The sequence below is a fragment of the Zonotrichia albicollis genome, chromosome 10 (assembly GCF_047830755.1).
Source record: "Zonotrichia albicollis isolate bZonAlb1 chromosome 10, bZonAlb1.hap1, whole genome shotgun sequence".
NCBI classification, from domain to species: Eukaryota; Metazoa; Chordata; class Aves; order Passeriformes; family Passerellidae; genus Zonotrichia; species Zonotrichia albicollis.
This window is the reverse complement of record NC_133828.1, coordinates 30,726,672-30,743,136: the sequence shown is the minus strand read 5'-3', so window position 1 is coordinate 30,743,136 and position 16,465 is coordinate 30,726,672. Positions and strand designations below refer to the sequence as shown.

The 16,465-nt window shown below is 51.3% G+C and overlaps 1 protein-coding gene across 5 annotated transcripts in view; it reads left to right on the top strand.

Annotated features, from left to right (window-relative positions):
- SLC4A3 (solute carrier family 4 member 3) overlaps positions 1 to 15,733 on the top strand; it is a 33,880-nt gene extending 18,147 nt beyond the window's left edge. For 4 of the 5 annotated variants that reach the window (XM_074548615.1, XM_074548618.1, XM_074548616.1 and 1 more), the window contains 16 exons: positions 344 to 524; positions 1,058 to 1,193; positions 1,294 to 1,468; positions 1,867 to 1,963; positions 3,665 to 3,849; positions 5,400 to 5,613; positions 5,921 to 6,142; positions 6,460 to 6,608; positions 8,000 to 8,194; positions 8,638 to 8,844; positions 9,437 to 9,526; positions 11,156 to 11,322; positions 11,702 to 11,955; positions 12,198 to 12,367; positions 12,836 to 13,009; positions 13,729 to 15,733. In XM_074548615.1, coding sequence (XP_074404716.1) covers positions 344 to 524; positions 1,058 to 1,193; positions 1,294 to 1,468; positions 1,867 to 1,963; positions 3,665 to 3,849; positions 5,400 to 5,613; positions 5,921 to 6,142; positions 6,460 to 6,608; positions 8,000 to 8,194; positions 8,638 to 8,844; positions 9,437 to 9,526; positions 11,156 to 11,322; positions 11,702 to 11,955; positions 12,198 to 12,367; positions 12,836 to 13,009; positions 13,729 to 13,806 — 2,694 coding nt within the window. In that variant the 3' untranslated portion in view covers positions 13,807 to 15,733. The remainder of the gene's footprint in view (positions 1 to 343; positions 525 to 1,057; positions 1,194 to 1,293; positions 1,469 to 1,866; positions 1,964 to 3,664; positions 3,850 to 5,399; positions 5,614 to 5,920; positions 6,143 to 6,459; positions 6,609 to 7,999; positions 8,195 to 8,637; positions 8,845 to 9,436; positions 9,527 to 11,155; positions 11,323 to 11,701; positions 11,956 to 12,197; positions 12,368 to 12,835; positions 13,010 to 13,728) is intronic. The other variant, XM_074548617.1, reaches the window with a different exon arrangement.
- The last annotated feature ends 732 nt before the right edge of the window (positions 15,734 to 16,465 follow it).

Below are 16,465 nucleotides of genomic sequence, written 5' to 3'. Positions count from 1 at the left end.
TCTTTGGTAAGTGTGGGAGAATTAGGGGGACACCAAGAGGAAGGCAGAGGACAAAATTGCAGCAGTTTGGTAGAAAGGGATGCTGCATTGCATTATTCTCTCCTTTCTGCCCACATCATGTGACTTGGAGCTTTGTGGTGCTCCATGTGCTGATGGAAACTCCTGCCATGCTGTCAGTGATATTTATCCTGGCTGTTCTGTGCAGTTCACCTCTGGTTAAACCATGGCAGATCTGTTCCAGTATCCTCGGATAGACCAGGCAGTACCTCAAGAAGAGAGCTGAGTGTTTCTGTGTGCTGCTGGTAGAGCTGTATGTATCTCATGTCCTTGTGGTCCACATTAGGTGTTTGTGGAGCTGAATGAGCTGGTGGTGGATAAGAACCAGGAGATGCACTGGAGGGAGACAGCCCGCTGGATCAAGTTTGAGGAGGATGTGGAGGAGGATACAGCAAGGTGGGGGAAGCCCCATGTGGCTTCACTGTCCTTCCGCAGTCTGTTGGAGCTCAGGAAGACTATTGCCCACGGTGAGTGAGGAAGAGCAGACCAGGCTTTGTCTCTTGCTCTAGGACAGGTTTTGCTGGATAGCTTCTGTCACTGTTAGGTGCCTCACTGGAGGCACAAAACAACATCTGTGTCCAGGCTTCATGTAGGTTCTGTGGAGACACTCTGCAGCCTGTTTTCAGGGTTTGCATTAGCTCAAGGGTGCCTTTGTTAGTTCCACACTCTGCTTCACTGGTCTCAGGCACATGGAAGCTGCAACCCCCAGCTGTGCCTTGGCCAGCAGGCCTTGGACCCATCTTTGATGTGGTCAGTAAATTTGGTCAGAGTGGGAGACTGAAATGAAAGGAGATACCAGAATGACAACTGCATCTTGGAGCTTTTGGGTTCTCTTGGGGCAAGGGTTTACAGAAAGGACATGGGGCACTTGGGCATCTCTCAGCTGAATCTGTACCCCAACCAAAGCCTGGCTCCTGGTGGGACAGCTATGTCCCCAGAGTGTGAATGCAATGGAGAGTGTTGCACTCTAGGAGCAGGGCTCTTCCCCTCATGCTGGCAGGTGCCGTCCTCCTTGACTTGGAGCAGACCACTCTGCCTGGCATTGCTCACCTCATGGTGGAGACCATGATCATCTCTGACCAGATCAGGGCAGAAGATCGAGCCAACGTGCTGCGTGCGCTGCTGCTGAAGCACAGGTGGGTGCATGTGGATGCGGGCTCTCAGGGCTGGGGGTTACCTGTGAGCCCCAGGTGGCAAGGGAGGCACGTCCCCTCATGGCCACCACTCTCCCCTCAGCCATCCCAATGATGAGAAAGAGGGCTTCTTCCCAAGGAACCACTCCAGCTCCAGCATGAACTCCATCGTGGGGAACCACCATCACAACCACACCACGGACACATGTGTGCCCCTCATGGGGGAGGAGCGCATTGAGATGGCTGACCCCAAGGCCAACGAGACTGAGTGCAAGGAGGTGAGGGTGACCTGTGGGGGGTTACTGTGTTTTTTCCACACTCTGGGGACAGCTGTTGGCTGCCAGCAGGCCATGGTGCCCACTTCTGAGCCCCTTTGTGGGGAAACTTTGTAATGCAAGAACTGGGTCACCTGGAGCACTGGGTCGCTGCATTATGATTTTGGTACCTAGTTATGGCTTTGCACTGTGTGCAGATGTCTGCTTGAGCATGTAGTGGCAGCAGCAGCCCTGGCACTTGCAGGGTGGCCTTTGCTGTGAGGGTGCCTTGCTGTGAAGCAGGCATTGGGTGTGCTGCCAAGGCAAGCCCAGCTGCATTTGTGCCAGTGGGGTGCAAGGCTGTGTAGGGAGACCAAAGCATGGGGACTTCACCCTTACTTATTTGTATTCTTTCCTGGCAGAAAAACCCACATCTTCATAACTCTGAGGGCCATCGTAAATACTTGAAGCTGATGGAGAAAATCCCTGAAGATTCAGAGGCCACAGTGGTGCTTGTGGGTAAGAGGTGGCATGTAGAATCCCCCAGTGACTAGTGCAGATCCTGGTGTGCCCTCACTCCCCAGGGATATTTGGTCCTCTCATACGTTTTCAGCTGGGGAGTGAGCCTGGTACACTCCCTCCTTTGGTGATAGTTCATCTTCTGTTTGTGTATAGCAAATTTATGGCCTGCCAGGCTAGTTCTTTTCCTAAATTAAAAAAGAGGTTGACTGATGTTGCTCCTGGGAGCTGGGGCCCAACTTAGGAGTGGAAGTCCTGCCAGGCTCACAGTATGTCTGGTTTTGCAGCTCAGAAGTAGGTGAGTGGTGCCTGAAGGACTGATGGCCAAGCCATCACCCTGCCCCTTGACCATTGCTGCTCTCTTGTCTGGCCTCTTAACACCTTGCAAGCAGCTGGGCCCTGTCCCTGACCAGTGTTGGCTGCTGGGTGTGTGTGCTAGCAAGCTTTGAGCTGACAGAAGCAGGGCCTGGCTGGTGGCAAGGTCTCAGGTATTGACTGTAGCACTGCCAGGACATATTTCCCTGTACAGGAGGGCTGTGAGCAGACAGGCCTGAGCATCAGTGGGCTTGGTGCTTTCTGATTGCAAGAGTATTCCTCTTGGCACTTCGCTGGCATTAACTTCTCAGCAAACTACACTACAAGCAAAATAAATGTCATTGTCTACCCAGTAGATTAAAAGCTCAGGCAAAGAGGCTTGGCAGCTCAACCTAACTGATGCTTAATCACGATGAGGCCAACTCAGGTTCATAAGTGCACTTTTGAGTACTCAAATAACTAAACATTGGCTTGTTTCTGAGCTAAGGCTGTGTCTTGGGATTTGCTTTGACTCTCAGAAGGCCCAGATTTGCCAGCCTGACAGAGCACAGCTCTTTGCTGGACACAGATGGCAGAAAGATCAGTAATAATGCCAATGAAATACCAGTATTCAATAAACATTTGTGCTGGGTATGTGAAGGAAGTGGCTGGTGTGCTGGAGGATGCAGGAGTACTTCCCAATCTGTTAGGAACTGAGAAGACTGCCAAGCACTGACGAGATGCAGACATTGTAAAACAAAATGTGCAGTTTGCACCTTTGAGTCTTTAGAGCACTGACTTTTCTCTGAAAAAAAAAAAAAAAGTTCAGGAATACAGGGAAGGTACAAGGTAACAGAGAAAACTCATAGCTCAGGGAGGGGAGAACAGTGAGCCAGTTCCTATAGTCTGTTTAACCTGACATCCTTCTCGGCCAGCATAGTGGCAGAGCTAATATGGGATTCAATTACTAAAGAGCTAAAGAATATGAATGTAATTATTGCCAAGCAGTAAGGTTTATGGGAAATAGGTCATGTCAAACAAACCTGATTTCATTCTTTGATGAGATTAGAAGTTTGTTTGATAAAAGTAACATGTAAAAGTTTCCTTCCATAAGTGGGAAAAAACCTTCTGATTTAAATTTAGACCCTTATAGTGTAAGTAGAGCCCATCTGTAAGGGATTGAGAATGGGCTAACTGGGAGGCTAAAGAAAGTAGCACTGCTTTTGAATGATCAGTGAAGCACTTGGAGCAGTCCTCAGTGTGAAGTTCAGTGCTGTGTCTGTGGTCTGGAGAAAGTACACGACTGCAGGACTTGTAGGAACCTCCAAAACCCCTGTCTGCTGTTAAAGGCAGCCCAGTACAGCTCACTCCAGTGATTAACTCTGCTGCAAACCTTGCCCCCGGTAGGTTGTGTGCAGTTTCTGGAGCAGCCAACCATGGCCTTCGTCCGACTGAATGAGGCTGTCTTCCTGGAATCTGTCTTGGAGGTCCCAATTCCTGTCAGATTCATCTTTGTGCTGCTGGGACCTAGCCAGGCCAACATGGACTACCACGAAATTGGCCGCTCAATCTCCACTCTCATGTCTGACAAGGTGAGGAGCTGGTGGGCAGTGATGCTGTGAGGGAGCTTTGCTGGCTCCTCAGAAGACAGCCCTTAGATGAGAGCTGTGCAAGGGCTCAGGTGGGGTAGGCAGGTGTGAGCACCTGTGATTTTTAAGATCAGCCTGGCTTGGCCAAGGTAGAATGCTCCAGTGGAGAGGAAAGAGTAGGACAGACACTTATTTGGCTGAGAGAGAGTGTGCTATGCTGGATGAAGAAAGGGATCATGAGTAAAAGCAGGAGAAAAGGATGTCCCAGGGTTAGAGGAGTGGTGTTAGGTTGACATTTCACAGAGAGGTGGGGAGGCTGAGTGATGCCTCTGACCATGGCACCTGGCCTGGACTACACTAACAAAAACCCAGCAGTTCCTGGGGACTGTTTTCAGGTGTTTGGATGGAGCTTTTTAGCTGAGTTCCATGGCTGGGGCATCCATGCAGAGGAGCACATCCATATAAGAGAGATGAGGAGACAGGAAGGTTTTTCACCCAAGCAAGTGCACTGCTAGAAGTCCCCAATCTGTCTAGATGGCAGAAATTGAAATTGATTACCTTAGAAAGGAAAGACAATCTGAGCATCTGCTGCATACATCCAGCACAAGAGGATCAGAGGTCCACAGGTCCTTCCTGCTGGTGCCACATAACTATAAGCAAGTAACAAACCTTCCTGTACTGCCTCTATTCACAACTTTCACTGAACTGGAGACTAAGAGGCTCAATCAGAAAAAGTGCATTAGAGGCAGCAAGACTGAAAGATTCCTTCCCTGAAGTTGTGCGAGGCTCAGCTGAGAATGTGTTTTTAGCCAGAAAAGGTGAGGTGCCATTCCAGCTCCAGTGCTGTGTTTGTGGGCTGACCTCATTCATTTGAGTCTCTGGTGCTCCTGCTGGAAGAGCAGAGCTAGCTGCTGCAGCCAGGACTGGCCACAGCAAGGTTATGCAGTCCTGGCGCCGTGGAGAGAGCACAGTATCATTTACACTGAAGCTGTGGCTCCAGGGAGTCTGTGTGCTGCAGGGACCTTAGCTGTCCCCTACCTCCTTTACAGGCTGTTCACTCATTCATCATCCTCCAGCCTTTTCTCTGGAGGCATGTTCCAGAGGCACTGCAGCACTTCCACCTGTTTGCCAGCAGCTCCTTGCCTGGTCTCCTTAGTCCTTCCTTGCTAGCCTGCTCTTGCTGTCAGAAATATCTCCCCTTTTCTGCCTAGTTTCCTTTGCATGGCTTCCCTCATGCTGTAGATGCCTATTTTCTCGCTCTGTTTTTGTCTCCCATGTGGAGACTCTCAAGAGTTTCTTATGCTCCCTGCTCAGTTTGTGGTTCTTGTGCTTTTTAACTGTGATGCTTTAGGGCTCTACCAGCTTCTCCCTCAAAACAGGAGGTAGGATTCAGGAGTGTGGGTCACAGAGTGGCAGTAGTGAGATGACTAGTGGATGGAGGGGGAGAATGTTCCTCTAAAGGTCACAGCAAGCATTGTCTTTCCCGGCTGCAGTAGCTGGGTCTAGCCTTGGTATGACCCTTCTCCCTCTCTCTTTTTCCCTGCCCCTTCCAGCACTTCCATGAGGCTGCATACATGGCAGATGACCGTCAAGACCTCCTCAATGCAATCAACGAGTTCTTGGACTGCAGCATTGTCATTCCCCCATCAGAGGTGGAGGGGAAAGACTTGCTCAAATCCATTGCCACCTTCCAGAAGTTGCTGCTGAAGAAGAGGAAGGAGAGGGAGCAGAAGTCCATGAAGGAGGGCACTGCTCAGGAAGCCAAAGGTCTCTCCATTCACATTTGGGCAAGTTTGTGCCTAGTGCCCTGTGTGCACCAATGGGCCCTCCCCTCCCAGAGCCTGGCAGAAGGGTGAGCAGGGCCTGGCTCCTGCAGTGGGGAGTGGGGAGCAGGCAAGGAGAGCAGGACAGTGGCTGTGGGCCACTCTGGTGGCTGGGGACAGCTGGAGGCAGTGGGATGTGCTGTTGCAGAGGCCCACCAGGCTAGTGCTGCTCTGTGAGGTACTGGGGAGAGGGACAGCCCAAGGGCCCAGCTGTGTTCCTTGCTGAAACCTTGCCCTCCATGCACCTCCAGAGCTGTGTGAAGTGAAAGCTGAGGAAGAAGAGGAGGAAGCTGAGGATGACCCTTTGAAGCGAACCGGGATCTTTTTTGGAGGTCTGGTTCGGGACATAAAGCGCAGGTACCCCAAATACCTCAGTGACATCAGAGACGCCTTGCACAGCCAGTGTCTCGCAGCCGTTCTCTTCATCTACTTTGCTGCTCTCTCTCCTGCCATCACCTTCGGGGGACTCCTAGGTAATGGGCCTGCTTTCTGGTCTGCTCTTTGCACTCTGGGACACTGGCTGTGTCTGTGTGATGCTGTTCTGGGGTGGGCTTTGGTGCCGTTCACTCAGGGAGAGTGGTAGTGCTGTGCCTCAGCTGCTGCCTTGTTCCCTCCCTGCCATTTGGCCTCTCCAGCCTCGGCTGCCAGGGCTCCCTCCATGCTCCCTGCCTAACACAGGGCACTTCTGACTGATGGGATGCGGACCTGCCTCCTCTGTCCAGAACTGCCTGTCTGTGGTGATGGTGTCTGTGTCTGGGCTGTAACACTCATACATTGTTCTCTTTCCCAGGAGAGAAAACTGAGGGTCTCATGGGGGTCTCCGAGCTGATAATCTCCACCTCGGTTTTAGGGATCCTCTTCTCCCTGCTTGGAGCCCAGCCACTCCTGGTCATTGGCTTCTCAGGGCCTCTGCTGGTGTTTGAAGAAGCTTTTTACAAGGTATATGTGAGGCAGTGTCTGTGCTTGGCACCTGCTCACTCTGTCCTTGCTCTGGAGAGGGCAGCTGGCATTTCTCAGCTCTACAAAGGGTCTTTATTACTGTGAACTCTTTGAGTCCTTCCAGGCTGCTCTCAGCTCAGCCAGGGCTGCCCTTGGCTCTGCTGACCCTTGGCAAGTCCCACTACAGGGACTTCTACCTCCCATTGCTGTATCCATTGTATCCATTATCCCTTGAGGTGTGACACTGATAACAGCACTCCTCTACATGCTGATTGTGAGGAGAGCACTGTCTCCCAGCCCTGTGCTGCCGCTCATTGGGATAATGAGCACTTGTAGCTGCATCCTAAAACTTTATTGTTCTTGGGGCTTCCTTTGAAATCCATTTCACCACTTTTATCTGTGTCCAGGTTTCCTTTTATGGAAGCTCAATAACATTGAGTCTACCACCCATTTGGGATGTGCCACATATATTACTCCCACCTCTAAGGATGAGCCCAAGGTTGTGTGGAGGGGTATCCTGGCCAGCCAGGATGCATATGTTTCTTTCTCAAGTAGCATGACCTCTTTGCTCTTGAAAGTATCCCTGTATCACTGTACCTTCAAGCAGTGGATCTAATTTTCTCCTTTTCTCTGACTCCCAGCATGTCTGTGTCTTTGAAAATGCATGGTTTTTTCTACAGCTGGATTTTCACCTTGTCAAGAGTTTGGAACTGGTGATGCTATTGCAGAGTGGGTATTTCTCTGCTCTCCTGTGACTGCACTTCTCACTGACCACTTTTGCTTTGTCCAGTCACTATGTACAGAGGAGTACCTCTGCCTGTGGTGGTACTGAGGAAGGCTGCAAAGGGAGGGGTATGATTTGTCCTGGAAACAGCTGGGGTGTGTAGATGAGAAGATGCAGTGGAGATGGTCTCCTCTGTGGTGGCAGCCTGGGGCCTTTTCTCCACACCCATACAACTGTCTGTACACAGGGTGCTGTGTGAGATCGTGGCCTTTATGCACTGGGATGTAGCAGGATGCTCAGGCTCTCCTTTGTAGGGAACAGGCTTGTGCTGTTGAGTGCATGGAACAGTGGAGAGCTGTGTTTGAGCAATGGCACCTCCAAATGGGTGGGATGGGGAGTGTTACGCATGGGCTGCCTTCAGCAGAGCATGAAGGAGATACTGTTACAAAGACTGGAGCAGTAAAGACCTGCTTGGTGTAAGCTGTCAGCTTTTAATGCAAAGTCTGCAAATTTACCTGTGATTCATGCCATGAATTGACTGATTCTGTGCTGGATGCCCAAGCAGATGTAGATGCTTTTTTCCAGGACAGTCTTTGATCTTAATGGGGAGTGGATGTAGGAGGCAGCCTGAGGAGACATGAGTAACTCCTTCCCCTTTCCATTTCAGTTCTGCCAGACACAAGGCATTGAGTATCTCACAGGCAGAGTGTGGATTGGTTTGTGGCTCATCGTCTTCATCTTCATTATCGTGGCAGCAGAAGGAAGCTTCTTGGTGCGCTACATCTCGCCCTTCACCCAGGAGATCTTTGCTTTCCTCATCTCCCTCATCTTTATCTATGAGACCTTCTACAAACTGTATAAGGTGAACCTTCCCTGGGGAGATGGGCTGCTGCATCTCTTAATCCCTTAGGAACCTGCTGCTTTAGCACACAGGAGGCGAGGGAACAGGGCCAGCTCAGCCACAACTTTCCTAGACATTCTGCAGAGCAGTTCTTTGCTGGTCTCATGCCTCAGCCCATCTGGCTCCTGTGCCACCACAGAGAGTGGCAGGAAGAGCCCTAATGTCTCTCTCCCCTTCTCTTCCTGCAGGAGGCATTAAAGAGGGGCCACTTTTCTCTCCCCAACCCTCTCCAGCTGGGTAGGTTGCGAGGCGAGGTGACGGATGCTGGGATTGTCCGTGCCCACCATCTACTGCCCTCACCTCTCCACAGAGCAGGACAGCTCCGCTTCCCCCTGCCCCAGTAGTGACAGTGCCCCCTGCTCCTCCTTGTGGTAACTTGTCAGCTGCTTCTCTCACCTGCTCAGGTGTTTGCAGAACATCCTTTGCTGAAGTTCTACCCACCAAACGTGCAGAGCAGCCTGAATGCCAGCGTGCCCTCTACGGATGCCATGTCACTGGGAACCAGGATGCAGCCCAACACTGCTCTGCTCTCCCTCATCCTCATGCTGGGCACCTTCTTCATTGCCTTCTTTATGCGCAAGTTCAAGAACAGCCGCTTCTTAGGAGGAAAGGTGAGAAGTTTGTGGGATTCACATGTCAAGGACAAGGGACACACCAAACAAATAATGCTTCTGGCTACAGATCTTTATTGTCCAGAACACTTGGACGTCCCCCAAAGAAACACCAGAAACCCTTTAAATACCTTGCAGGAGGGATGGTAGCCCACCCTAGGGTGCAGACAAGAGCTGACTGTTGATGATGGTATCTGGACTGTCCTGCTCCAGTGAGGCTGCTGGAAAGTCCTCTGGACCTTGGGAAAGCTCCTTGGATTGGATACAAGTCTGTTAAACTAGAATATAAGAAGAAGAACTTACAACTTTTTCTCTTTGGACATCTCTCTACATGCAGGGTACCTGTGTAGTACCTGGAGCACTGTGTAAATAGGCCAGCAGGAGCAATTAGCCAGTCATACAGGAGCATGTTGTGTGGGCAGTGGGATGCACAGCCCCAGGGATCAAGGCTGGGTTTCCTTGCCGTGCCCATCAGCAGTGCTCAGGTTTACAGTGGTGTTGGCCCCATCTGGGGCTTCTCTCTGCCCTGGGCTCCTTGTGCATGCACGGAGCTGCCCTGTTCCTTTGCTAATGACAGGTCTGTGTTCTGCAGGCGCGGCGGATCATCGGAGACTTTGGGATCCCCATCTCCATCCTGGTCATGGTGCTGGTGGATTACACCATCACTGACACATACACACAGGTAGGTGCCAGCACTGCCCTCTGAGCCTTTCCTGCAGCCCAGCAGTGATCCCTGTGGCACTGGCCTGCTCTTGTGTAAAGGGGAATTTGTATTTCCTGCCACTTGAGTCATAACAGCACAAAGCAATCAGAAACATTCCCCTCACCCTCACTCCCACGCTGAAGGGAAGCTCCAAGGGTCTTGCTGAGGCTGAGGCCAGAGCTACAGGGACTGGAGTGCCCCGGTATCCTTCTGCTCTTCTAGCTGCTAGTAGGGGAAAGTTTAGGGGCTTTAGGGAGATTCAATGCAGCTCGTTCCTTCTTTGCAACACTAAACACTTGCATTCAATCAACAAGACATAAACTGTTTATGCACACTGTAGAAGGTGGCATGTAGAATAGCTTCAATGGGGTATTTGTCATGAGTTTCTTACCCAATGTACTTATTCTTTCCTTGATGGTAGGATACTAATATTTTGATAACTTTGTCTCAAATACCATTTTTTTCCCAGTTTATGCACAAACTTGAATTTCATAACTTAATGTTATCAAACAAACATATCTCACAGGTTTTATTTTTTCTCCTTTTTCAGTAGATATGGAGTTATATATTGGGTTGGGTTTTTGGTTTTTTTTGGTTATTTTTGTTTTTCTGGTTTTTTGGTTTTTTTTTTTTTTGCACTAAGATTGGGAAGAGGGTGAAAAGTATTTCCTGTTCATCATGCAAGCTTTTTATCAAAACAGCCCAAGGTTTGGTGGAATCCAAATGCATTTTTATTCATTTGAATTTCAATGAAAAATTTCAGTCTATCAGACATTAGTAAAATCATGCACTTTGTTACATTCTTTTCATGCCCTTCTACACTTCTCCAGTTAATATCAAAAGCATTATCATTTTAGTATTAACTCAGCAAATGTACAAAGCTTTCCGAGAAAATGGTACTTAGTTACACAGCTTAACTCAAGGACAAACATTCCAGAAATATTATTCATACTTATGCTGATTAACATAAATGCAAATCATAAACTCTGCCTGCAGTGCAGATAGCAGAAATTGCTGTAGAGCAGCACAGAGCCAAGGGTTCAAATGCTGATGAACGCAGGGTCAGGATGATGTGCAGCTAGGAGTCTGTGTGGTCTGATGGGAGCACAAACATGATATTCCCTCTGAACATGGTCAGGGTGAGGTCATTTCCAGAGAATGTGGCCACTTCTGGGGTTTGTACTTCAAAAACAATGCTGTAAAACGTCTCAGAAAAGTCGTGGAAAGTCTAGAAAGCCACCTCAGAAAATGGTAGGCAGTTCAGAACACTTAATTTGTCCAAGCAGAGGTCAAGGAAGCATTTTAACCATGGTTTGCAAGGACTGACATGGGAGCGATGTTCCTGAGAGAAGATATTTCCTTGGTCTCTTGGAAAAAATGAAGGGAATTTATGTAGCTGAAAGGAAATGACACAGGCCTATGTTAAGGAACATGGGGTTTTTTATACTGAAGGGGATTATCCATGAGAAAGTCCTGCTCAGTTCAGGGTGGCTTATCCCATCATTGGAGGCGTTCAGAATAGGGAGAGCAGGAGGATCAAAGCTGTGTGAGGCTGTGGGCTTGTTTGTATTAATGAGTAACTGCTGGGTTTTGCAACTACACCACCAGAAGCTGAATGTCCCCTCCGGCCTGTCGGTCACATCCCCTCACAAGCGTGGCTGGTTCATCCACCCCATGGGCAGTAGTGGGACCTTTCCACTGTGGATGATGTTTGCCTCTGCCATCCCTGCCCTCCTGGTCTTCATTCTTATCTTCATGGAGACACAGATCACTACGTGAGTATCTCCCCCTCCAACCTCAACCACTGCTAACCCCTAGACAGGCAAGGCCAGGATGGGTGCTGGTTCACTTGGAAATGCAACGGACATCCCAGAGGGAACAGCAAGAGCAGGATTCTGGCCATTTCAGACTGTACCTTGGCTTCTCCCGTCATCCTTTGGTTCCCCTCTTGGCACATGCTGTGGTGGAGACTGCCTCAGCCAAGCACAGGAGGAAACTGCTAACCTGAGGCTGGCAGCCACCATTCCCCTCCTCAGCCATCTTCTTGTTATCCCCATGTGTGCTGTCTCCAGAGAGCGCGTTGTCCCCAGCTGCAGTGCTGTCCCTGGGCCCTGACCTGGGCCTTGCACTGACCCAGGCTCTATTTTCTTCCAGACTGATTGTTAGCAAGAAGGAGAGGAAGTTGCTGAAAGGCTCTGGCTTCCACCTGGACCTTCTGCTCATTGGCACTATGGGGGGCCTGTGCGCTCTCTTTGGGCTGCCCTGGCTGACGGCGGCCACGGTGCGCTCCGTCACGCACGTCAATGCCCTGACCGTCATGAGCAAGGCCATCGCACCCGGGGAGAAGCCCAGGATCGAGGAGGTGAAGGAGCAGCGTGTCACCGGAGTGCTCATTGCTGCCCTTGTCGGTGAGCCTCTGCTCAGGGAGCAAGGGAGGGGCGAGGTCAGCACCGAGCACTGGAATCTCCTGGCAGTGTCCCTGCCCCGTGGGCCTGTCGATGCTCTGCCTGCTCACTGCAGGAGTGCCCACACCTACCCATACTGAGCTTCCTTTCCCTGGTGCTCCAGGCCACAGAGGAGGTGGGGAGGCTGAGGTGCCTTGTGGAGGGGCTGGTGTGGGACACGCATGCTCTGAGCTCTGTCTGTGCAGGTCTGTCCATTGTGATGGGGAACATGCTGAGGCAGATCCCCCTGGCCGTGCTCTTCGGCATTTTCCTCTACATGGGGGTTACATCGCTCACCGGCATCCAGCTCTACGAGCGCCTGCTCCTGATCTTCATGCCATCCAAGCACCACCCTGACCACATCTACGTTGTCAAGGTGAGCAAAGGCAGGTTGCACAGAACGAGGTAATGAGGAGAAGAAGAAGAAGAAACAGGTGAGGGGAGGATGGCATTTTGTTAGAGTGATATTTGGCTTAGTGATCCTGCTTGGCTGCAAGTTTGTGCTGAGAAGTGCAAGGCATGCAGAGAGGTGGTACAATGCTGGCAGGCTGCACCCAGGAGTGTATTGTCAGGATATTGTATGGATTTGACAGGTAATTTGTAGGATTGATGCACTGCTAGAGGGGGTAGAGGGACACTGCCTTGCTAGGTGGGTATGCTGCCAGGTAGCACAGAGGCTGATGTGTTACGGAGTTCTACCTGGCTGTAGAGTAAAGGAGGATGGACTCTTCAGCAGCAGTACTCTGCTGTACTATGCTATGCAGAAGAGTTTTGTTTTGCCAGTTGGGTCTTTGTTAATCTGTGTGGAAAGATAATGCGTTCTTAGACTGGATTTACCTACTAGGTGAAGACCTGGAGAATGAATCTCTTCACCTGCATTCAACTGGCCTGCATTGTACTGCTCTGGGTGGTGAAATCTACAGTGGCATCGCTGGCCTTCCCCTTTGTCCTGATCATGACAGTGCCATTGCGACGCTTCGTGCTGCCCCGCTTCTTCCACGACAGGGAGCTCAAAGCGGTGAGCTGTCCTCAGTCTAGCTTGCAACACTGGAATGAGATTGAGGAGATTTGGCAGCCTGAAAGGCTGGGAGATCATGGGCCAGCAAAGCCTTGAGGGTGTTTGTTCAATAGCAGTAAGTGGTGGATGGCTTCCTTGGATCTTGTAGCCCTGGGAGTGCAGTGAGAGATGGATGGGCAGCCTGGGGCAAGGAAACAGGTTCCTACCAGGCAGAGGCCTGGAATAAGGATTTCCCCTTCCATCTTGTGGGTCATTCATCAAGAAACACACCAATTCCCCACTGAACCAGCAGCAAGAACAGCCCAGCAGCACATCAGAGCCTATGGCTGTAGTCACTTCAGCATGTAACCACAGTACCAGGCTTCTGGCAGCTCTTCAAGAGCTGGCAGCTCCTCTGCTGCTGTCAACATCCTGAGCTTTTGTTGGAGAGCCTGGAGCAGCACCCAGAAGTGAGTGCTGCCAGCAGGGGGAGAGGAAGGAGCTGCAGTGCTGGACCAAAGCCCCAGGCTTTAGAATGGAAAGGGCATTGGGCTGGGGATGCATGGATGAGCATGAGGGTTTAAAGAAGGAGCCTGTTGGGAGGGGAAGGAGCAAGAGCTTTGCTTTTCCCAGCACAGCTCAGCTGACTGGGTGGCTGTGTACTGATCCCTCTGTGCCAGGCTTGACCCCACAGGGGGGGCAGCTGTGGCCTTCATAGCCTGGTCTCTGCCTCTTCTCAGTTGGACTCGGAAGATGCGGAGCCAAATTTCGATGAGGACGGCCGGGATGAGTACAACGAGCTGCACATGCCTGTGTGAGCTGGGAGCTGCCCTCCCTCCTTGTGAGACAGGCAGCTCAGGCCTGCTCACCCCTCCCAAGAACTAACTGGAGACTTGCCATGAGTCACACTGTCTCTTGCCTGGACCAATGAATGGCTGTTCCATAGCCCTGCAGGATGCAGCCCAGCTCTGGCTGCCCCATCGCTCGCTCAGCAGAGGCTGTGAGTCTCTCTCCTCTTGGACCTGGTGTGCTGAGAGATGCCTCTCACATCCCAAAGCTGTGTGGATCTTGAGTGCCCCTGGGTCAGGGGTCTGTCCCCTTCCTGCTGGAGGCAGCCTGTGCCTGGTCTCCAGGCGGTGAAGGGGAACCATGCCAGCTGGTGCCACTGCATTCCCCTCCACTACCATGATGCTTGGGTAGCTTGGGTTTCTCAGCACGTGACACTGAGCGCTCACAGGAATGGGCCAGAAGCTGCCTCTTCTCCCAGACCAGCAACCTCCTTACTCAGCTGGCAGATGCCTTGCTTCTGCTCTCTCTGCCCCCTTCTAGGAGTGCTCACACCGAGCCTCTGCCACAGCTTCTGGCCCATGAGGCTGCCGCAGCCTGGCAGACAGGCAAAGAGGGACTGGCACCCTGGCCCAGTCCTCCAGACCATTTTCTGTCCAGTCACCTTCCCAACTGACTGTTGTCAGCTCTTGCTTGACATGGAAGAGGCTGTTTGGCTCCTCTCCCTCTCAGTTTTCCCAACCTTTTTTCCAAAGGCAAACTGCACAGGGAGGGAAAGCTGGAGACAAACAGGTATTCAGAATCCTTGAATGCCTGCCCTCTTGCAGGAATTAAGAGGAGTCCTCTGCCATTCTGCACCACAGAGGTTGCAGGAGTAAACACTCATCACAGGGCTGTGTCCCAGTTCCTGATCCCCACATTCTTGTCTCTGAGAACAAACCATGTTTAAGAAGCTACACACGAAATATAGTGCTGGAGCACAAACCAGTCCTTTGGGTCCCCTCCTTTTCCCTGTGCAGTGATCCACTGAGTCTGGCTCCCTGCAAGCCTGCAAGGAAGTCACTGAAACCCCAGCTCCAGTTTTGCTGCCATACTGAGATCGCCTTTCATGTCCAGCAGTGCCCTCCAGGTGGGAAGGAGCAGCACTCAGGGTGCCCAGCACTCAGCCCCAATCACCTCTGGGCAGCTCCACAGAATCACAGAATGGCTCAGGTTGGAAGGGACCACAGTGGATCATCTGGTCCAACCTCCCTGCCCAAGCCAAGTCATCCCAGAGCACATGGCACAGGATTATATCCAGACAGTTCTGCAATATCTCTAGGGAGGGACACTCCACAGTCTCTCTGGGCAACCTGTTCCAGTGCTCAGTCACTGCACAGTAAAGTTCTTCCTCGTGTTCAGGTGGGACTTGCTGTGCATCACACCTTCCCACCTGACAGACCTGTTCCCTAGGGTGTCCCCGAGCTGGCAGCCTGTGTTCAGAGCTGGCCCAGGAACTGTTTGATGGTGCCCTTGCTGCCCCTGGAAACTCCAAGGTTAGTGCCAGGAGAGAAAGGCAGCTCAGCCTCTTCCTGATGGTCAGAGCTGGACTGTTCTTCCAGAGGAAGCTGGGATGCTCACTTCACCATTGGACTTGGGAGAAGATGCTGCCCCCATTCCCACGTACCAGCCTGGCTCCTGCGAGAGATGGTGGGTGCTTCATTACCGGGAGGGTCCAATGCCTTCCTCGGGAGGCTGCAGCAATATCCCATCAGAGAAAGAAGCCTCCCCACAGCAGGTCCTGCCCACAGCCTGGCCCCTACAGGGCCCGGGGCAGAGAGACAAGTGTCTCTGTGTGTCTGTGGCCGTGTGTGTCCTGTCCTCCCTGTGTAGTGTAGGAGGCCTGTTGTTTCTGTGCATTGTGACTCTTCTGACTGTAGTGGAAACAGCTACACCAATAAACTCTTCACAGGAACTGTGCCTCTGGCTCTACGCTTCTGGTTTTATCACCAATGGCAATAAATCAAATGGATTGAAATTCCCCAGCACAAAACTTCCTTGCCCACCACAGCCAGCAAGGCAGCAGGCCCCAGCTGGAGCAGGGACTGTCACCATGTTCCCAGCATGGAGGTGGGCTTTCTGTCACCATCACTGAGCAGACTGGTTACTGTGGACTCAGCCTCCACACTGGCTGCTGGAAACAGGAGACCGAGCCCCATGTTTCACCACATGAACCACAAGAAACACATTTTCCTGCCTCTCTGCCACCAGTTCTCCGGGGGGGGTCTGGGATTGGGTCAGTGTTCACTTGCTCCCGCACAGGGGACTAATGCCAGTCCAGGACTGCACTTCTACCAGAAGTTTCTCCCTCTTTGCTATATGAGAAGGGGTTTATATTTACAAAAGTAAACCTGTCCAGAGACTTAAAAATAGAAGTTCTTTTCCCAAAATTATCAACCTTATTATTTCAAATAATTGTATTGTTTAAGTAAACTGTTTGGGTTTCTGTTTCTGCCACCTGGGTTCAAGTACGCTCAAGTTATCTTCTGCAGTTATTTTTGTTCTCTGCGGCCAGGAGGGACTGGCACACCTCTGTCAGATACCACTGGCAGCCATTCACATGGCTGTGTGGCTGGGAAGTTAAGGAAACTGCTAGCTAAAGACATTTCTACAACAAAACTGTGAAGAAGGGCCAGTGGCAAAGTTTCCCCT